This window comes from Microtus oregoni, unplaced genomic scaffold (genome assembly GCF_018167655.1).
Source record: "Microtus oregoni isolate MIOR12 unplaced genomic scaffold, Mior012 000012F_ref0000307, whole genome shotgun sequence".
Taxonomy (NCBI): Eukaryota; Metazoa; Chordata; class Mammalia; order Rodentia; family Cricetidae; genus Microtus; species Microtus oregoni.
In genome coordinates this window covers 32,580,622-32,603,458 of record NW_024543071.1, presented here as the reverse complement: position 1 = coordinate 32,603,458, position 22,837 = coordinate 32,580,622, and the positions used below count along the sequence as shown (strand labels likewise).

Below are 22,837 nucleotides of genomic sequence, written 5' to 3'. Positions count from 1 at the left end.
TAAGCCTTTGGAAATACCTTAATCTATCTCAGCAGGAGAGTCCCAGATGCCACACTAGTAGTCCTGGGACCCTGAAGTAGGGGCAGGTATGGCACAGCCAGCTCCCCAGCGGACATAACTACCCATCAGACCATCTGGAGGAAGGACGAGGCTCTGGACTGTAATGCCGGCTACACGAGCCTCAGCGGTCTACAGCCCTTCTCCAGCCTCACTGCCGACAGCCAGCTGACCCCCCCCCCCTACACTCTAGCACACTAGCCCTTACTCACCCTAAGGCCTATGATATTTTAGGGGCTGCCCCAAGGGAGAATGCCCCACCACAAGGTATTTACTCTGTAGGCCGAAATCCAGAGGTAAGACTTTCCCAGAGACCTCGACCTTAGCAATGATCCAAGGTCTAATTCCTTTAGCACACGGCCCCCTGAACTTACCAGAGCAGCTTTCAAAGGTAACCCGCCTGAACTCAGTCTGCACAGCAGCCAGAGAAGCTGTTCCCAGGCACAGGCTGCCGCCAAGGGCAGTTCACATTACTGTTCCCGCCACACACAACCACGGAGCTTTCTCATGCCCTTCCTTCTTTCGTCAAAGAGGTCCTCAAAAGTCCACCTTTTCCAGGAAGCCTTCTCAGACTGCAGCTGGCTCCTCTCCTAAGTCAAGCCATTCAAGCACACCGCACACACCCAGGCCCATCAATCACAGCAGTCTAAAGTCACACCGCCACAACGTGATCTGGGCAGTACTCGGCCTGACGGATGACACAGCTGGTGTCAAACAAAAAGTCTCTTTCAGAAACAATTTTATATAAATAGGTCTTTTAACAAAGAATGCATGTACAGAGTGTCCAGTTATGAGTATGGGGATCTGCCCTTCTCCATGGAAGCGGGCCCCAGCTTGCTCATCCAGCACGCCTATGCGGTCAGCTTCTCCAGCAGAGTTTCCACTCCTCTGCTAGTGCTTTTGTTTTTTTCCAACGTTGGAATCAGGCTTTTGAGTCCAGCTTTGACTTTGTTTACAACTTCCTGGTCACAGCTCTGAAGAAGGCTAGACAAAGGAAAAGGTTTGACAAAATTAAATGTCATCAAAGTGCTGAACCTGCAACACCACCATATGGACAGCGTAACCAAGCCATTGTTCGGTCATCTCCTGCAGTGATCTACACACAGTGTTTTACACTGATTTTTTAAAATTCATTGGATGAGCCCAGTGAGATGACCCAGCAGGTAGAGGCTCCCGCTTCTTACCAGTCCCGAGGACCTGAGCTCCATCTCTGGAACCAGAAGGCAGAAAGAGAACTGACTCCTGCAATTTGCTCCCTGACCAGGACATGTGTGCTGTGGCATGTATGTACGTGCAGATACCCACACCTAACAACTAACAAAGAAATGGAGTTGAAAAAAATTAAAATTCACCAAATAAATGAGAGCCAACAGACTACATTCTTAAACTACGGAAAGGCTTTATAATCTTGTGGGTGGAGTCACCGAGACAAGAAGCCATTCACTTCCTTACAGCTGCCTTAAATGGTTTGGCAGGTGTGGTGGTCTGAATGAGAATGGACCCCACAGGCTCATATATTTCAAAGTTTGGATCCCAGTTGGTGGAACTGTTTGGGAAGGATCAGGATGTGTGACCTTTGGGGTTTCAAAAGCACACACCAGACCCAAACTTGCTCAATCTCTCTGCCTCCTGCTTCCGGAACAGAAGTAAGCGCTCAGCTATTGCTCCAGTGTCCCATCTGCCCCTCTACTGCCATGGTGCTCACCGACTTACCTCCTGAAACTATAAACAAGCCCCACTGCCCCAGAAACTTTTCTTTTATTAGCTGCCTTGGTCATGGGTATCTCGTGGCTCAGAGCAGGCTACCGTCCTACCTGGGCAACTGCTGAAAAGCGAGACCATAGGCTTTATTCGCTTGCTGACACTACAGCGCCACAGGCATAGAGACAGCCAAGGAATGCTGTGAACTCACCCCAGTGAACACATGTGGCGGGCAAATCACGGAAGAGAGCGAGGGTTAGTGACCACGTCACTGAACTCCGCACCTACAACACACACGCTATGCTGTGGAAGTGAAGGGCTTTACTAACCACACAACCCAGAGCATGCTGACTGTCTACGACTCAGTCTCCTGGTCTGGAGAACAGGAGACACAACTCACCTTCTCATCCAGGTTCTTGCACACACTGGGTACAAATTCCACCACTGACAATGTGCATTTCAAGGCTGCACTCTGGTGCCAAGCTAAGCCACACTCACACTAAGCCCACACTCAACACGCTAAGACACACTAACACTAAGGCCACACTCAAGACTGAGCCGCACTCCCCCATCCCACACTCAAGACTGAGCTGCACTCCCCCTATCCCACACCCAAGACTGAGCCACACTCCTGCTATCCCACACCCAAGACTGAGCCGCACTCCCCCTCTCCCACACTCAAGACTGAGCAGCACTCCTGCTATCCCACACCCAAGACTGAGCCACACTCATGCTAAGCCTACACTCACCACTAAGCCATACTCACAGCAAGCCCACATCCAGTCACTGAGCCGCACTTAGGCTAAGCCCATGCTCAGCCACTGAGGCAGGCCCCCAGTTCCCAGAAGGCTGCTTTTTAAGGTAGAGCTTGATACTTAGTAAATATTCAATAATATGAGCCATTAAACAAAGCTGGGCTACAGGCACCAGACTGCGGGCCACCAGGCCCAAGTTCTTTAGGACCACATTTAAATGTCAACCTCTGAAACAATCTAGAAAGAGATTACTTGACATTTTCAAAAGTCCCTAGTGCCAGTGACTTCCATTATGTCCACAAAGAGGAAGGTGTGTGAGCAGCACCAAGAAGCATCCTACAGCTAAAGTGCCCTGAAATAGATCTGTCACTTGTCTTTATGTTAACACCTTGGCTAAACGGCCATATAGTACATAATATCAGTACAAGTTAGCAGCTAAACACAGACACAGTGATATGCATCTACATGCCTTGCTTTCTTAATAAATTTAAGATTATCATTAACTTTTTGTCTTATAAGCAAGAAAACCCAGCAAAGCTCAATGATTTCCCAAGTCACACAGTAGGCAGGAGCTGAGATAGACTAACTAGGTCCTAAGTTCTTAGGTGCTAGAGAACTCTACAGAGTTATTTCTCAGCCAGCATACAAAGCTTTTTCCTCTTTCCAACCAAAATGCTCCTTCCATAACTCAATAATGACTGTGGTGAACAGACAAACCCAGCATTATATATTCCCCAAAGAAAACACACACTTCAACTACAATGCAAACAGGCAGAGAGTTTGGCAAACAATCGCTATTCAAGTATCCAGCAAATTAAGATGGTTGCATTTGAAGCCACAGAACAGTTCAAGCTCTGTTTGGAACGTCCGACACTGCATGTGTCTCCAGGCAGAGCTCCGCAAGAAGCACACTGGATCATTCTTCTGTCTGCGATGAACCCACGGGAGTGCTGACCAATGAGCACTCTTTACACACTCATTTCATGGCATCACTGAGCAGAATGAAAGCATGTCAGTAGGTGCTAACATTCCGAACGCCTGGTAAAGGGATGCAAGACAAAAAACTTCCTGTCACAGCAAACGGGCTCTGGCTCTCTAACATCCACTGCAATATGAACTCACTTCTCTAAAAACAGAGAGCCTGATCTGCATGTAGTACCCATGCAGTCGAAGACCCTGAGAGACCTAAAAATGAATTCTCGCTATGTACAGCAGACCAATGGTATGCTGGAGTTTTTAACCTATTGCTTACAAACCACACAATATAGTGCACAGTTCCACAAAGAAGGTGGAAGCTTCAAACTGCAGATTCTGTTTTCTTATTGTTAGCAGACGTGCTGGTTAGTTCTGTCAATTTGATGCAAACTATAGAGTTACCAGGGGGAAAAAGAAACCTTATTGAGGAACTGGCTCCATCAGACTGGCCATGGGGGCATTTTCTTAACTGTTAATTACAGAGGAGGGCCCAGCAACTGTGCCAGGCAGGCGGGCTGAGTTAGAAAGGTAGTAGAAGGCACTGGGAGCAGACTGGCAAGCAGCATTTGTCCATGGTCTCTGCTCCAGGTCCCTCCTTGAGCTTTCGCCCTGACTTTCCTCAGTGATGGACGGGAGTTGTAAGGTGAAATAAACCCTTTCCCCTTGAAGCTGCTTTTGGCCAGTTTAATAACTGAGAATCAAACTAGGGCAGCAACACAGTAGAAGAAAAACAGCAGCTAATTCAAACAGCACACAGATGTTATAAGACAGGCATTTTTAACAATGACCTGGACATTTAAACTCAACATAGCCTTGCCCAGAGAGCAATCTGAAGCAAGGTCTCTATTACATATCTCATTTCACAGACCCTTTACCAATTCTGGAATCCCTAAAGACAATGAAAAAAACAACACTATAGTTCGGCGTGACTTAAAGAGCTTTGCGACCGTTTCCAAAGGCATATAACTTACTCATTAAGAGAAAATGTGTGTTTTGTCAAAACTATAAATCTAATGAAACTATGTACACTGTAAATGCCAAAATTCTGTGCTCTCTGACACTCAAAAGATGAGTTAAATCTGAGGACTGAAGAGCTACATTTGTTTTAAGTTATGTCTGTTTACTGTCTGTGTGTGAGCGCACAAGGCTCCTTGCCACACTGTGTGTACAGGGACTGACTACTCGGGGCGTATTCCTCTCCTGTCTTGTGGGTCTCGGAGATGCAATTCTGGTAGTCAAACTTGGTGGCAAATGGCTGTGTCTCACCAGCCCCTACATGAACTTTTGAATATTTGTCTAGACCATGAGTGATGGACAGTCCCACATTATTGGGAGTAAATCCTAGAACAAGAAGCAAAGGTAAAGGAGTGTGCGTGTGTGCTGCACGCGCTACCCACTGACCTGGAAAGAATAATAGCACCTCGGTTGATGCTGGCCCAGGACTTGAGGTTCTTCATGCCAACGTGCTCTACAAGGGTCTTTGCAAAACAGCCTGCAACATAGACAGGGACTCAGTGAGGACATGCACACTCCCAACCCGCATCTCAATGCCCTAAGTTGCAAATGTTTCAGCAGAAAAGTTAAAGATAACCCTCACCTAAAACCACTAAAATGCTAGCACAGATTTAGTATAATTTTGTAATTCTGATGCGAATTTTTGGCAGTAATTACCCAAGAAAAAGCAAATTATTTTAAAAAGCTTATTTGGTCACATCTACATTTCTTTGTAATATTTAATGATTCAACCATGACCTACTCAGAAGTAAATGTTTGACAGTGCTACTTCACATGTGGCCAAAATCGGTCCCCCTGATGTAGAAAAGTTTAACTGGAAGGAACCGATAATGTGTTTAGTGGCTAAAGAATGACCATGTGGGTTAGTCATGGCAATTTCTCTCTATGATGCTTGCATGGCCGTATATCAAAAATAATTAATTATGCCTGTGGTCCTGGCTCTAAAGTCTGAGGCAAGCATCTTATTCACTGTGTGTTCTATGTGCAACTCACTCTCAGGCAGTTCTAGTGACTGATGGAGGAAAAGATGGCCTATGTTGAAGGCAAAAATCCCAAGTAGGTACCATGCATAATAATGAAGCCAAAGATACTCATGGAGCCCACCTAGCTCTTCACGGTAAACAGGGGCAGCAATCAGCCAGTGAGGTGACCGAAACATGTTCTACACTGTGTGCACTTATTTCTAGATGCTACCAGTCCCCCATGAAGGGTGGACTCTAAGTCTTCCAATGACTCAGGTAGCCTCACTGTCCAGACCGAGAGAACATGGTAAAAGTAACACGGGCTGACTTTTGAGGATTAACCATGAGGCATAAGCATACGTGTGCATTGCTTCCTTGGGATGCTCAGTCTAAGACCCAATCAGCAGGCACAGCACTTACTGCATAAGCATTGAGAACCTGAGCTCAAATTCCTAGAACCTATGTAATGCGGAGGAGGTTATTATATACTCACTCCTATACTTTCAATGTTCCTCAGTGAGATGAGAGGTAGAAACAGGAGAATCCCTAGAAGCACAATGGCCAGATGCCTCACCTGACCACCACACGTGCCATGACACACACATTTCTATACTCACACACACATGTGCTACAAACAAAAAATTAAAAAAGAGGAAGTGATGCTGCTGGCTCCAAGCTAAGACTGACCATTTTGTGAGTGAGCTATGGTCACAGTGCTATGCTCCGACATCCAACTGTTTGCCCTGAAAGGCAGACAGAGGCAAGCTCCACCAAACCCCAAATGACTGCTCAGAGACCCACTAAGCTCTGAGGTAGTTTGTCACACAGCAATACAAAACCAGACAGACAGACACACTCATTTGTGCTTGAAAGTGACAACCACTCCAAGCCAACAGCCATCTTTGAGGACTTCTAGCATTTTTATTATGGAAAATCATTAGGAAATTCTTTGGACACTAACAACTTGTCTAACTCATTTAAACTATGCATAGACTTTTTTTTTGTTTTTAATAATGAAAGGGTTGCTTCAACTCCATATTATACTTGAATACTAGAAGCATCTTATCTAAAAACTGGAGCTAAAAACAGTCCCAAGCCATGACCTTATGATGGTGCTGCCCTACACGAATGGCCCAGCCAGCCACAGCACTATAGGTGGTCTCAAAAACAAATTCATAACCTGCCACCCCTTTCAGCCGCTGTAACAGTTCAAACAGTATGGCTGGAAAGCAGTCCACCAATGCGCTGCAGCCCAGCCCTTGACATTTAATCATTACCTACTCACAGGCTTGATTTTCACACACTTAGCAAATCCCAACGGGACCTAAATGACCAGTATAAAGTCCAGAAATGCAGAAATTCCAAAGATAAGCCACACACCCTACCTTCTCTTCCATTTTCTTTCCTCTTTTTATCTTGCTCTATTAACCATTTGAGAACGAGATGTCCCGCAGGATGCTCAGCAACATGCAGCTACAAGAGAACCCGAACCGTGTTATTTCAAAAGCTGCCATCCCTCTCTGGCCCATGAGCCTACCTCTACCCCATGTATAGACATGGATGCAGTTAAGTTTCACGGTTAAAGAAACCTTTATCCAGAAAACCCATCACATTCCCAGGGAGCCACAAGCACAGCTATGTGGGAGATCTCAGCCCCTGCAAGGTAGTTCAGCGATTAGCTGAGTTTCTGTTTGAACAGTACCACACAATGCTTTACAAATCAGGTGAACCTGCCAACTCTTCCTACGGCAATACACTGATGTGAAATACAAATACACCTCCTGGAAGAACACTACATAGTGTTTAAATACCATTCACTACCATGACCTAGTGAGCAGGCCACGAAAACATCTGCAGCTTACTTGCTGGCCTTACCAGCTGTTCTCACAGTAACAGCAGTCTCCCCTCATTTAGTATGAAAACAAGCGCTCATTGGGAGCAACATTTCATCACACATTTGTCTGATTTGCTCCAGGAAGCCAGGGGCCTGAGCTTGCCTCTTCCCATCTACATGTCAGTAGCACGCCAGGCACTCAATACCATACATCCTTTTTATTCAGAATCAAATGCATGTGGGCATTAAGCATTGCTGAGTGCCAGACTTGACCCAAGGCTAGAAGAAAAGAGATGGAAAGAGTAACTGCTGTGAGAATATGCGGGACTGTTTACTCAACTGACAGCCCCTAGCCTGTTTCCTCTAAAGGCTGTGTTCTTTATTCCCCCCAGGAGGTAAAAGCCGAAAGATCAGAGAAGCAGAGCAGCCAGCCTCTAGTTCTTACCTCTATGAAATCCTCAGACTGAAGGGGGTATCCTGTCTCTACAAGCCCTCAGCCTAAGATGCTGTTTCCTCCAGACTTAATTTCCTCTCCACCCAACCATCAATCCTGTCTCCACCTCCCCAGTACTGGGATTAAAAGTGTGTGATCCCAAGCGCTGGGACCAAAGGTGTGACAAGGCTGTGTTCTTAAGGGCCACATCCTCAATGATTGTAAGCAGACCCAGGCATCCTGTCACTCTGCTAGAGATTGGTCTGGAAGCAGATTGACTCAAACCAATTCTAGCAATGACAGGGCAGGAAAGTCGCCTGGAGACCATCTTCCAGCCAAGAAAAGGCCCCACTGTGAAGAGATGTTGAGGCTGTGGAAGTTGGCCATGAGTAGGACACAGCACTCGGGAAGATGGCAGAGAAGAGCTGAGCAGGGGAGGCAGACTCTGCCCAGTGCAGCAGCACCTCTGCATTGTGATGACTTCATGCTGCTACGACAGCACCCATTATTTGCAGCCCATGGACTGCTGATCAGAACTAGATAGACTACTAGTTTCAAGTCCCTGGAACTGAACTAAAATGCAGATGTTAGCGTTCAGCTAACATAAAGGCATGCATAAAAGTGACGTGCATGCTGTCTCTCTAATGGATTCCAAACTCTAAGGGCAGGAGTATCTTTTTAAGCATTTCTGACAGATTTATTGCTTTTTCGATTAATGAATGAAAGGCTGAGAACTCGAACAGCTTACTTTATATCCTTGAGCGATGCCAGGGATCATAATGAAAGGTTATTCTATTTAGCACATAAAGGCTTTTGTCAGACTGAGTGACAGCAGAGGTCAAAGCTTCAAAAACTGGTCATTCCCTAGAACCAGCTAGTTCTGAGCTCTGCGCGCTTACAAGCTAGCACAGGACAAAGGCCCTGTGTGATCCGGCCTCTGCCTTCCTCTTGTTTGTTTGATATTTTCAAGTGGGAGTCTTGGGCTCAGTAGCTCTCCCTTCCTCAGGCTGCAGGACCCTCCCTCCCCACAGCCCACATGCCTCTTTCTACCATTCTTGCCTGAGCTGCTAACCCTTCAGGGTTCAGTTTGGCTTTTCTGTTTCCAGGAAGGCTACCTGGGGACAAGCTTGGTCTTACACAACCCCACCGAACCCAATTTTCCTTCATAGTTTTTGTTTCAATATTAACTTAAATAATTAATATTCAAACAGTGTGTCCTCCAAATGGCAAGCTTTGGGGTGCTAGTTAGCACTTAATGTAATCAGTGACCTTAAGATGCAATGCAGAATCACACCATGTCCAAGAAAATACAAGCAAGAGTGATCAGAATGAGCAAGTATATTGTTAGAGAGTCTCATCCAGCTCAGGCAGGCTCTGGTCTCCATAGGTAGGAGAGGACAGATAACTTTGAGCTCTTATTCCTCTTGCCTCTGTCTCTCAAGTCTACGGTTTGTAGGTATGCATCAAGCTGAACAGGTTTTTAATGAGTCAAAATCAGGAAAGATTTCACAGAGAACTGTGGGCCCTGGGATGTATTAGCCTTGTACTGATGAAGGACAGGCAATAGAGAAAAAGACAGCATTTCACACTGCAGGAAGCAGCTGCAACAGCAAGCATGGACTATTTTGGAAAGGTAATAAAGGGCCAGTCACAGATGTTTAAGAGGCATAGCACATGACTTCAGGCAGTATAGAATCACTGCATTTCTGAGAAGGTCAGGCACTATATGGCGCTCTGGTCTGTTTGAATGTGCTACTGGCATTACTGCTAACACTCTGTAGTGTCCATGACTGCGGCTTCTGCAAGCCCCGTGGCTCTGCTGCCTGTACTATAATCAACTGTACATCACCTCTCCGTCCTTGCCACCAGGATGCAGTTCCACAGCTGCCAAACTGGCGATGGCATCCATGGCAGGCTGAACATCTCCCGTAGCAGATCCCAGGATGTCAGACACCAACACACACGTAGACCTGTCCAGCACCACCTCTTGCGCATGTCCTTGCAGGTGGTTTAGCAAAGCTGGGGAGATGGATTCCAAGAGCTCACGCCGGCGGATGGCGGTGTCTTTCTTACTGTCGGAATATGATGAATGAGGTGGTACGATAAATAGCAGATCTTGTTATCACAACCCTCTAGGAGCTTATCCCAACCTGGGCTACCCGCTACTGTAACTGTCTGTCCTGCTGAGGATGCGGACAGTGAGGGAGTGAAGGCTGCAGACTGGGCATCTTTCCATCTCATGATCTCAACACTGCCTGGCAAGGAACAGGACTTCAATAAAGGAAGTTGCTTTCTACACTACAGACAAACAACCCTCCCAAATCCAGGCAGTCTTAAACCAAGTAATGACAAATCAACATGCAAGACAGGACGTGTTCAGAGTACTTCATAGACTCTGCTCTCAAGACATTAAAACACATGACACCAGGAGCCTTGAAAGTAAAGCCAAACAAAAAAATCAAAATACACACTACTGGGTGCCAAGTCTGCTCAGGGGGACCTTCAGTCTGACACTGCCATTTCCTTTCAAGGTATGGTCTGAGACCGTCAAACTCTCAAGCATAACAGGGAATTCACTAAGAAGTTTTAGAGAAATAGAGGGAGAGAGGGATGCGCGTACAGAAACTTCTTGGTGCATACATCCCTCACCCAGGCAGAGGAACAGGTGCCAAGCTATCAGCCGCCAGTTACCTGTGTGCATTGCCATCACCCTTCTGCAGAAGTTCGATGATTTCTGGAACTGTGTGGGCGGGATCTCTGGGACTCAGCAAGTACAACAGGACTTTCCTCCCGTATTTGTCATTTACTATGCTGGGCAGGGAACTGATGATTTCCTATATAATTAAAAAACAAAAAGCACCCTTGCAGCACTATTTACATTCCAAGTTCAGATGGGATTTGATGGGAACGAGCAACACAACCTTGGCTATTTCCCTCCACGCACTCACTAGCAAATGTGAAGTTAATTCTGACATGTCTTATCAAAACACGAAGAATTACATTCAGAACATAGTTAATTATCTACTGTGGCTGTCATTAGTGAATAACCTGTTCGTATTAACGGATCAAACCCAACGACTTTAAGAGCTTGGAAGAGCTATCTCCACTCATGAGGAGGAGTATCTGGACTGCTGTTACTAAGGACAGCACCTGCTGTGATCGGAGCAGTAGAGGGTCACTTTGCAGGAGCACTCTGTGTAGCACGAGCCTTGATGAGGCACAGGCCTCAGAACTTCCCTGCAGGGACAGGAGAGAGGAAGCTGCCCTGTGGAGCAGGAAGTTGATACAGGCTCAGCTGGGCTGCTAATATAGCAAACGAAGGCTGTTTACTATAGTGAGAAACAGGTGTCGCAGAGGCAGAGTGTGGTCATCCACTAGCTATGTTTACAGGTCAGGATCAGAAGCAGAGATCTGACTACTCCTGACCTTGACTGCAAAGCTGTCATATCCAAAGGAAGCATACACAGTCTTCATAAAGGAAGAGACCCTCCCAAGATGACATAAACTCAGGATTGTTATTTTTTTTAAACAATTAAAAAAATGTTTTTATTGTGTGTACGGGTGTTTTGTCTCCATTCATGTCTGTGTACAACATGCATGACATACCCACAGGAGCCAGAAAAGGGTATCAGATCCCCTGCGATTAGAGTTACAGAGAGTTCTGAGCTGCTATGTAGGTTCTGGGTATTGAACCTGGATCTTCTGGGAAAGTAGCCAGTGCTCTTAGCCATGGAGCAAAGCTACTGCTCCAGTCCCTAGTCTGTCCTTAAAAACCAAACCAAACCAACCAAACCACCATTCATTACTAAATAATGATTTTAGTAGTACAAGGGGCTAAACTAAAAGTCAGTCATCCATGGCTCAGAATACAGCACAACTCAGACTCTCGTGTTCGTTGATAAAACCCCAGGCTTCCCTCAGCTTTCTGCACTAGTCCACATCCTTCTGATACCCAATGACAGGCGCTCGCACTGGCTACATGCTAAAATGGAACCGGACACCGCTTAGCGCTGAATAATCTCCCTCATAACTAGCTTCCCGAACTACAGCTGGCTCCTCATCCAGCTCTCTGAATCACCTCTGAACCCAAGGTCACACATGATTTCCACACACACATGAAGGCTTTCAGAAATAGGTCTAACCATCTAAAATGCATCCATAATTTCAATCACACCAGAAAAATGCAGAATTCATTATAGGGTGTGGAGTTCTTTTCATCATCTCAAAGTAAACAAGTCTTAAAGTAGCATTATTATCCATGCTTTCAATAATGAGATGGTTTGACTCCAACACAGGGAACCTTTAGTATGTCCTCAGTGTGCCATGAACTGACATCTTTCTCATGGCATAATGAAGAGCCACCACAGTGGACTCCACTGACAGGCCCCCCACAAGGACTACTTTCATGGCGCAGTCTGTGCACAACATCTATGCATAGACATTCAGTTCATTTGCTCTACCCATGTCCAGGCTCCATGGCATTCTTAAGAGGGCTAGTGGTTCAAAACAAAGGTGCGCACAGGAAACGTGTCCACATTTTCCATAAGGCAGAAACAAGCAACAGAAACTTGAGCCTGTAGTAAACACACTGCTGTAATAGGACATATATGGGAATGATGAAACTAGTCACAGGGAGCTAAAATCTAGTAGAATAAGCAAGAGAATTAATAGAAAGCTAAAAATAATAGGAGAGACTTAAGTACTAGACAGTTGAGGGAGGTCAGATCACTAGGAAGCCAAGTACTGTAAAGATAGGACTTTATCCAGAGGCCACATTTTTAGCTGCACTAAGGGCATGATGTATTCTCTCCATTCTCGACTCCCTCCCTCTTTATTGAACACCTAGCCTATCTCATTCATGTAAGCATCTGGTCTCTGGTCATTTCTGAGTTTATAAGTTCTGTCAGATCACAGCTAACTGCTAAAAAATGAATGAAAACAACCAAAGGAAAAAGTCAAGTGAGAGGCAGATGTGGCTGAGAGAGCAGGGCGCACTACCTGGCATTTGGCCATAGGAAACAAAGAATGATTTCAACCTGACACGTTGGTAAGACCAATTACTCTGAAGAGAACACCTAGCCACACTGGGTTTTCTTAGAGCCTGGGTGGGAAAGAGTCACTCACAGTACTCTACTGGTTAGTGTTGACTATCAGTTTGTTACAACCTAGGATCATCTGAGAAGAGTCTCACTGAGGAATTATCAGGAACAGGTTGACCTTTCAGCATGACTGTGGGTGAATCATCTTGCCTAGTAACTGATGCAGGAAATCCCAGTTCACTGTGGGAAGCTCTATTCCCTAGGAAGGTGTACTGACCAGTATAAAGAAAACTCCAGCCAACAAGCAAGAATCCATGTATTTCCTCTGTCTGTCCATGACTGTGTATGCGATATCTAATGCCTGACCTGACTTCTCCATTAGGAGGGTCAATTGTAAGCCAAATCAAACCTTTTTCCCCAAGGTTGTTGTTTTGTTTTTAAAGTTTCACAGCTACAGAAATGAAACCAGAATACCCATATATGTGATAAGAATTCTATGGAATAGCAAAAGCCAATAAAAAGGAAAAACAATTTCTGGGGTGTTCCTGTTTTTGTCACTGTTCGTTTGCTTCTGGTTTGCGGTGTTAGGGACTGAGTCAAGTCTCTCATGTGCTTTCGAGGTGCTCTGACATCAACTACACGCCCCCTCCTCCAGAAAGGGTTTGCTTTCTGTTTTTGTGATAGAGTCTTATGTACCCCAAGCTGACCTCAAAGTTGCTTTGTGACCAAGGGTAACCTTGAACTTCCTATTCTCCTGCCTTCACCCTCTAGTTTTTAAGAGTATAAGAAATACTAATCACCACCATGAATATAAAAACTACAGACTTCAGTACATTCACTAGCAGACTACTTCCTACTAGTCACTGAAAATAAACGCAACACACAAAGGTGGGAAAATTATGCTCTATAGGGCAAATCCTGTCTATGTTCATGTTCTACACACCCATCAAGCTAAGAATGCTTTTTCTTTTCCTTCCTATTTTACACTGCAAAGCATTCTTTAAAAGTATAAACAAGACAAACCATATATGACCCATAAGGCCTAAAGTAATTACCATCTAGCTCTTCACAATAAATAAATGAATAATAAATAAATCTCATTATTGAGCCAGGCTGGCCCAACCTCCAGGTTTGTTGGCCTCTCAAGTGGTGGGATTATAGGTGTGAGCCATTACAATGAGCCACGTTTTACTTATTTGTGTCAAATGATAGAAGACTAAGTAGTTGGCATATTATTCTTAGTAACTTAAATTATTTATTAAAGATATGGCATTTAAAATATGTATCAATACTTCTTCATTCCCAAACAGCAAATGACCAGGTACCCATCCCTTTCTTAGCAAAGCTGCTATGAAACCAGCCAAAGCACATGAGAATAAATGGAATTGTTTCCTTTGGAAGTATGTTCATTCTGGAGAGGAAAGCAGGTGGGCGACAGCTTGAGTTTATTTTGAAAGGTCAAAGAAAGGTACAGCTGACCAGGCTGAGATTCCAACTTGACATTCTGGGAAGCACAGATACCCTAAGTGGAGTGCTTGGCAATGCTCAACTTTCCTGGTAATTTTTAAAAAGCACCGCAACTGAATCCTTTGGTGGATGGGTGGGAAAATACAAGAGCAATGAACATGTCACAACTTTATCACTAACTCCGGGTTTAATGATACACAGAAAGGTGGAGCATTTGTCAGCGAGAGGCGCGTCCATGAGAGCTGCCTCCAGTTCGCCTTCAGGAATGTGGGTTCCACAGCTGTGGACCTCAAACAGATAAGTGCAAGAAACGAAAATGGCTTCAACAGCAACTTGAAGAGAGATAAATGGTTGGAAAAGACTAACCCAGCAGATAAATCTGGCAAGTCCTGAGGGGCACTTGTTTCCCTTGAAATGCATTTGGAGTAACAAGGCACGTTTTCGTTTTTGTGAAATATTACACAAAGCAAACTTTCAACAGGCCAGCCAGTTTCTATTTTCACAGAACAGCTTTATTCATTGCCGATTCTACGGCCTCACATCTCTGTCACAGGAATGAAAAACAATCACTAGTGATTGGAGTCAAAAGGGTCCTAAAGTCACAAGAAACATGTCAAAATATTCAGTCTGTGACACAAAGTCTTGCCAACTTGTTTCTTCCCACAATCCCATTCCCCCAAAAGTCACCATCACTTCAAGAAGAGTCAAGAATGGAGCTGGAAAGTGGCAGCGAGGGCATGAGAAACCCGCAACTGGGCTTTCCAGCTGCCGTCTAGGAAGCTTCCCCCCTCCCCCCTTCTATTAGGAATAAACTCAGTAAACACTGAGCTACCCTCACCCTGTCAGACTAGAGAGGCCACAGCACCCCCATCTGACCACAGGCTTTGCTCCACGGACCCTGTAGGAGTCTCACTTGTCAGGACAATTTCTCCAAGACTCCACATGCAAACCCAGGGTGCATGGGACTTCCTGGTGAACAGTATGTGCTTGTAAAACTAATCAGTTTTAAAAACATTTCCAATTTTGGTCATTGCTACCAATACTGCGATTTCTTGTCCCTAGTTTGGCAATCTCTCCCTTGTCCAGCCAAAACTTGTGCATACTACACAGAAGGCAGGCTCAGAGAATCAGAATGAGAGCAGGAGGGTCAGAGAGAGAAGGAGACACCCAGTTGCCACCACCATGTCTACTTTGGGGCAGCTCTGCCTGGAGTTCTGAAGTCAGGGGCAGGGATGAAGATGTTTAGTCAAGCATTACCACCGTATGGTCACTGTATTAGACCTGAGCAATCGCTAAGAGGTAAGAAGGCAGTTAGGACACCGACTTTAACAGAAGCTTTTGTTAAGGGTGTCACAAGCACAGCTGAATGGGTTTTAGGTGTTCTCTTCTCCACTAGCAGCTTAGCCAAGCACATAGGGACAGATGAACTGGACAGCTGTGCAGAGGTTGCTTGCCCACAACAAGTGAATTAAATTGTAGAATCACTAAACAAGGCAATCACCAAATAATTACCAATCATATCCAAGCACTGCTTTGCTTAAAAAAAAAAAAATTAATGCAACCTTAATCCAAAGTCAGGTATAAATGTCAAGTCATGTTTTAACCATGGCCATTTTGATCTTTAAAACAATTACTATCCAGTTACAAGGTTGGGATTCATACAGGAACAGAGCAAGTCTGTAAAATAAGACACAACTAAAGTCTCAGTAAACATGGACAAAAAGCACAAGTCAAAGAGTTTACATAGCATGTGAAATTAAACTCCAGCACTGGCCGCTGGCCGATGTGACCAACCCCAGCCCATCCCAATTACTTACTGATATGATTATCTGCTTCACAAGCTTAGTATCATCGATACAATCAAATGCTGCCAGTAAAACCAAATGCGAGTACTGGCCCTGTAAGAATGGGGAGACAGAAAGGGTTAAAAACAATTGTATGGTGGACTGGTGAACCGGCTCTTGTGGGTAAAGGCGCTTGCTGCCAAGCCTCATGACCCGGGTTCAAGCCCCAGAACCTGAATGGTGGAAGAAGAGAACAGACTTTCCAAAGTTGTCCTCTGACCTCCACATATGTGCCCAGCACCCATCTCCAACACAGAAACTAAACAACTAAATAAATAAATTAATTAATTAAAAAAAAAAACAAGATAAAGTAACAGCAAACCTAGAAAGCCAGGTATGACAGCATATGCTTTTAATCCCAGCATCTCAGGGGCATACAGATCTCTGAATTTGTGTGCAGCCTGGTCTATGCTATCATGACATAGTGATAAAAAACAAAATTTTCCTCTTACACACTCTACCCACAGAGCCTACACAACAGTCTGTCCAACCTTATGCAAACAAGGTGAGTCAAAACCACTCAAAAGAACCACCTAATTATTGAGATAAAGTTGATTTAGCAAAAAAAAAAAAAAGAAACAGAAAAACATACTGGTCAAACAGGACAAAACCTAAGCAAACATCCAATTAATGAATGGCCACTTCAAAATTTTAAATGAGACAATTAAATGAAAGGTTAATTGGGGGAGGAAAGCATGTGCATACAACTACATATAGAAACTATTCAAATTACCAAAAAAAAAAAATGGCTAATCACAGGAAGATTTATATACACATACATAAATATACATCATAAAATATATGCATACATTCATAAAACTATGGATATATACATTTTTATAAATTTTCTGTACATACACAGAAAATTCTAGAAGGCAAAACATAGTCACCCCGGGTCAAAGGACTAAAAATTATTTTATTGTAATTTGTCCAGTTGCTTTTATTGTACATTGCTGAATTTCTTTGAAAATAGCTATAGAGCAGGCACCAAAGCTACAGAGAAACCTTGTCACAAAATACCAAAAAAAAAAAAAAAAAAAATTAGTCGGGCAGTGGTGGCACACACCTTTAATCCCAGCACTTGGGAGGCAGAGGCAGGTGGATCTCTGTGAGTTCGAGGCCAGCCTGGTCTACAAGAGCTAGTTCCAGGACAGGCTCCAAAACCAGAGAAACCCTGTCTCAAAAAAAAAAAAAAAAAAAAAAAAGAAAAGAAAAAAGAGAAAGAAAATAGCTATAGATATTTAAAACCAAATAGTGAAAACAAAACCCCAAACCATATACAAAAATTGGATAAGAGCTAGGTACTGTGGTACATCCCTATAACTTATGACACCTTTAGGTATTTATTAGAGGGAGACCGGAAGACTTCTGTATGTTCGAGAACATCCCAACCTACACACTTGAGTTCTAGAGGCTACATGGTTGGTTTCTTCTTAAACAAACAGCAAAAACCCACAAGTTTCAAAACAAAGAAACAAACAAAAAAAGAAACTTCCCTAAATCCACACACACAACAAAAAGTATACCAACTATATACACCATAATGGCCCCAAGAAGTAGATAAAAATCACTGCTTGTAAGAGTAGAAAGGGGCACTCACAAACACACTCTGTCTACAATCACCTCTTTGAGTTGAACTTTTGGGGGAAAGCAGGCATCTTCACGCTGGTTAGAATGTAAAGTGGTTTTCTTCTTTGGAAAGCAATTGGCAACATTAATACAACATGCATGTATGTTCTCATCTAGCAATTTTAGCTCTAGGGATTTACCCTAGACATGCTTCCACATACATACATATATATATACATATAGTAACTGATATATATATATATATATATAATATTCATAATTTAAGGACTCTAAAAACAATTCAAGATTCCAACAGAAAGGACTGGCTAAGTGAATCATGATACAGCCATGCGATGGAACACATCAAAAACTCCTTGTTTCCACTGTCAGGCAGGCACAGCACAACAAACTGCAAGCAAGGCATTTCTGTATGAATACAGAAGTTGGCCCACAACTCAATTTAAAATGCAGACGCTGAGGTGCCATCTTTTAAAGGCACCGTCACACTGAACAAAGAGCAATGGTCATCTCTACTGAAGTCGGCAATCAGCCCATATTAATTACACAGGGGAGCAACAGGCGATCCCACAATCACATCTAGACACTGAAAAATGCTTCTCTCAGGAGCCGAAACCCAGAAACCAGCAAACACCACCTTGATCTGACTGACATTTAAGACTACCATAAACACTCCACAATAATTCTGTTCAAGGCACTGAGACAGACTTAATGCCAGGACTGAAAGAAGTCTAGATAAAATTTTAAAGACTGGAATAGTAAAATAAAAGTATAAAAACTGCCGGGCGGTGGTGGCGCACATCTTTAATCCCAGCACTCGGGAGGCAGAGGCAGGCGGATCTCTGTGAGTTCGAGACCAGCCTGGTCTACAAGAGCTAGTTCCAGGACAGGCTCCAAAACCACAGAGAAACCCTGTCTCGAAAAACCAAAAAAAAAAAAAAAAAAAAAAAAAGTATAAAAACCTCAAAACTGAACAGTAACATCTGGAATTCTAAATGACAGTTCAAATCTATCAAGTTCTGTTTGTTTACCTTCTCTCTCAGAGGTAATTCTTAAATTACAGATGTCAGATTGCTAGGTTCTGTTACCACCACAATGCCAAATTTGGAAAGGATCTCAAAAAATGAATTGGCCAATTACCTCATGTAATCAAAATTTAAAATAAAAAAATCTAATTTATTATTTAGAAAATACCTTACTAATACAGTTTAGATAGAACTTTCTATTAACAACCCATTTTTACTCAATTCCAAATTTAAGTATTTCAATTAAATGTCACACAAACTTAACTGTGAATAAAACATTCTTGTACATCATAAGCTGGAAAAAAAACACATTTCCCTTCCCAGAAGTCAGTGGCCTACCAAACAGTTGGATACTAACTCTTCCCATCATTCCCAGCCACAGAAAACCACCTGGTCCACACAGCATCTATCCTTGGTCTGAACCACTAGCTGAAGTAAGAATTTGACAAATCTAGTTGATCTCATTGGATTTTTTTTTTTAAAGAAAAAGGTTGAACAGAGAGTAGTTTCAACTCACCAGTAATTGATAAATTTACTGAATTATACAATCAAAATCACATTCACTGCCACATATAACCTAGGTTTAGCATTACTTTGCATTGCTAGCATGGAAAAATCATTCAACACACAAAGATTTCTATTATTTGCATCACGGTGTGGATGGCAATGCACACGTATGTGGGTGAGGCTCCTGTGTGTGCGTGTGCAGAGCCAGGCTCGAGGTTAAGTCCTTTATCCGCTGCGCTGCTGCCCAGCTACAAACATCCTCGTTTAGAAAAGAAACAAAACAACCACCACAAACAAAACCTCTGGTATCTAATGCTAATCCTTCAACAGATTCCAAGAAGCTAAAATATTTAATAGCTCAACTTTTTCATGACCACACCATAAATTTATACCAAGAAAACAGACCATTTTTAATTTATTACGGTTTTGGTGGTGGCAAAAATCAGTCTTAAGTTTCTGAACTACAAGCTGACATTATTTAATTAGATATCTAAGGCTTAAATAGGCAGCAGTAATCCCGTACCTAGTGAACAAGGCTGAAGACAGGTATAAAACAGGTACAAACGATCAGTCTTTATAGACCACCACCAAACAGGGCCTGGGGTGTAGTGCACAGACAGGCAGGGTACCGCCTAGAACATATGAACTCCTCTCTTTGATCACTAGCAAGACACACATATATACAAACAATTCATACGTAGAGAGAAAACTATAGTATGAACTCCATTTTGTTCAAATTAACCTAAAAAATGGGTAGAAAAGATGCGATAAACAAATGTAAACAATTTCCTGTAGTTTTCCACTTTTCCCAATAGGCACTGCTAGACTTCACGGACGTGATTCTGTCGTACTTACGTTAGCCACTTTTTCCACGTAGGTCTTCATTGTTTTCACAATCACTTTCCTGTCCTTAAAAAGGAAAAAGTGCCTCAATCAACTTTTAATTGTAGATTAAGCTGACTGCAAAGTTAATATTTACATATTATTATTATTTACATCTTCATCAGCATCATCTCTTTGTTAGTGGAAAAAACCAGTTTACAAAGCAGAATGGAAAATGGTGCGGGGTAAACCAAAACACCTATAAAGAATTATATAATTTTCAGTTTATGTCCACCCATTTTGGCACAAATATGGAACCATGAAATTCTTCCAATGTCTGATATGCCTTCAAGAATCTAACATACAGCTATATTAATGTATGTTTGTGCAATACTTACATTTGCAGTAAGTAAATGTAAGTAGATAAAACACAACTAACATTTAACAGATGAAATATGCAAAATTCTATGATCTAGATGGATGTTCACCTTTTCCTCAGAGTATTTAAACCACACAGGACACACATATGGTGCAGTTAATTATTAATTATCTCTGCCTTCCTCCCATTCTCAATATGACCATTAAATGAGAAGTGAAAGAAGAGAACATGGGTCTCCAGACCCGTGTAAGCCGAGGCTGAGTATAAATGTGTCACCTAACTGGAGGATTTCTTCCTTAGCTTTCAGTGAAGCCCCGGGAGGCCCTAACATACAGTTCCCAGAAGATGACACTTCTGTACAACTGGGAACCAAAGTTGAACAAAGTAAGACTAAAGCCGACTGACTCAAGGCTTAAAGATCAAGTCCAGAGTGCAGGTAAGGCATGGCTCTGACTTACCTTGGGGGTACCGTGCCACAAGCAGTGCATGGCCACTCTGGCGCCATCGTGTGTGTGGGCCAGGTATACCACTGCTTCCCGGATGGCTTCAATTAATTCCTAGAGAATGCAAGGCAGAGAATGAAGAGGAACCCCAGGCAGTGAACACTTCAGGTTTCAATCCTACAGCCAGCCTCTTTCTAGACACATTCTTTCCCAACAAAAGCAGCAAATGCAGCTCATAGTAATTTCTAATAAACAACATAACCAATTTCCTCTTACATCTAGTTGTAAAGTACTCACAGGTGATGTGCGATATATTTCAATGAATACAGAAACAGGAGCCAGAGTTGTGGTTCTAAGGCAGTGTTTAACAGAACAGCTGGGAAAAGAACATGCTCTCCCACATGTGAGCATAACAAACACAATCAAAACTCATTCTGACCCAAGTGTCTGGGGTTTAGTTTACCACAGGACCGGATCACCTCTACAAGTCAGATGACTTGTGCACCAAACACTTAAATAATATTTCTCAATGAAATCTCTGTGCTAACATTTAACCTTTACTCAAAGATAACCATTTTGTAAAAAGTGAAGGGGAAAAACACCATTTCTTATTTCCAAAGTCTGAGCACCCAGGATATAAATGAGCTCTGGAACCCAATTGCTACAGGCCTTCTGAATTAAAATTTTCTACTGGGAAAACTTATCCAAAGTCTGGGGAAAAAAAGGGCTGCACTTCACCCTAAGATACCGCCCGCTCCCAGGATGAATCTCAAGACCAGATTTTGGGGCGCATATCTGAACTTCAGAATTTCTCCGAAAGTGCTCTACTGTAAACGGGGTATGTATACCATAGCTCCTCCCCTCAAGGCTAAGGGGATATTGTGGAAGGGTGGGGAGGAAGATTCTAGGAGACACAAGGCAAACAGTCTCTGGACTGGACTGGACAGACCACTACATCCATGAACCCACAGCAACAGCTACTGCCAGTCAACATTCAAGCCAGGCACCCTGAGCCGAAGAGCTATTGACAGCTGATGGCTTATAGGGGAGGGAGACAATGTTTAATAGTATGGTCAGGATAGTATGGTCAGGAGATGGCCCCCAAACTGTGAATGTATGTGGGTTATTCAAAAAAAAAAAAAAAAAAAAAGATGGCAAGGAATTGGGGGCGTGGATCTGGGAGGAATGAGGATTAATAAGATCAAAACACATGATATATACACATGAAAATCTCAAAGAATTAATAAAAGCTATTGGGCTGGAAGGTAACTGGTGTGGGAGGTAACACAGGTTCCAGTTCTGTTTCCAAGATCTCCAGAGAAGGTCTTGTCACTTTATGTCCACTCCAGATGTTTGCTATGACTGAATGCTGCGTTCCACTGTCACCAAAACACTCTTAGCACAAAAACTCCAAGATCCTGGGCTCTGTACGAAAGCAGGAAGATCCTAGGAGAGCAAATGCCGCTCTTCTGGCCACAAGGTTGGGGGGCTGGAGGGTGGGTAGGCTGCAGAGAAATTATTCTACATGCTAATCGGAGGGCTTCAAAATCCCCAGGAATGTGCACTAGGCATATATGTTAAAAGATATAAGATGTGTTATCTTCGTCAGCTCTCGTGATTAGAAAATGAGAACCAATGGACAACAGGGCACAGCTGGATGAGACAAGACGAGCAAATCGGGAAGTAAAGCACGAGTTCTCATCTGTATTCCCACTGCTGACTCCAAGGGCAGTGCAATGACCTTCACTGGTCCGCTGCCTCCATCAGGTAAGGTCCAAGCTTTCATGGGCCATTTAGTGTCACACTAAGTATCCTCCCTTAACCTTTTAAAGCGGGCATTTTTTTTTTTTTAATTTAAATTACTGGAATACTGAGGAATCCTCCAATGTAGGCTGCCTTTTAGATTAGATTAGCTAGAGGACACTCCCTGGATTGTAACTAAAATGTAAAAATTGAGGGCCATTAATAAAAGTAGGGTCAATTCTATTCCTTT

At 43.3% G+C, this 22,837-nt stretch overlaps 1 protein-coding gene across 3 annotated transcripts in view; it reads right to left on the bottom strand.

Annotated features, from left to right (window-relative positions):
- Positions 1-781: 781 nt before the first annotated feature.
- The window catches only part of Pum3 (pumilio RNA binding family member 3), a 34,485-nt gene continuing 12,429 nt past the window's right edge, over positions 782-22,837 (bottom strand). For 2 of the 3 annotated variants that reach the window (XM_041661859.1, XM_041661858.1), the window contains exons 11-18: positions 20,860-20,958; positions 20,056-20,109; positions 16,055-16,135; positions 10,423-10,565; positions 9,581-9,803; positions 6,850-6,937; positions 4,890-4,980; positions 782-1,041 (exon numbers count right to left, since the gene is read on the bottom strand). In XM_041661859.1, coding sequence (XP_041517793.1) covers positions 909-1,041; positions 4,890-4,980; positions 6,850-6,937; positions 9,581-9,803; positions 10,423-10,565; positions 16,055-16,135; positions 20,056-20,109; positions 20,860-20,958 — 912 coding nt within the window. In that variant the 3' untranslated portion in view covers positions 782-908. The remainder of the gene's footprint in view (positions 1,042-4,889; positions 4,981-6,849; positions 6,938-9,580; positions 9,804-10,422; positions 10,566-16,054; positions 16,136-20,055; positions 20,110-20,859; positions 20,959-22,837) is intronic. The other variant, XR_005975251.1, reaches the window with a different exon arrangement.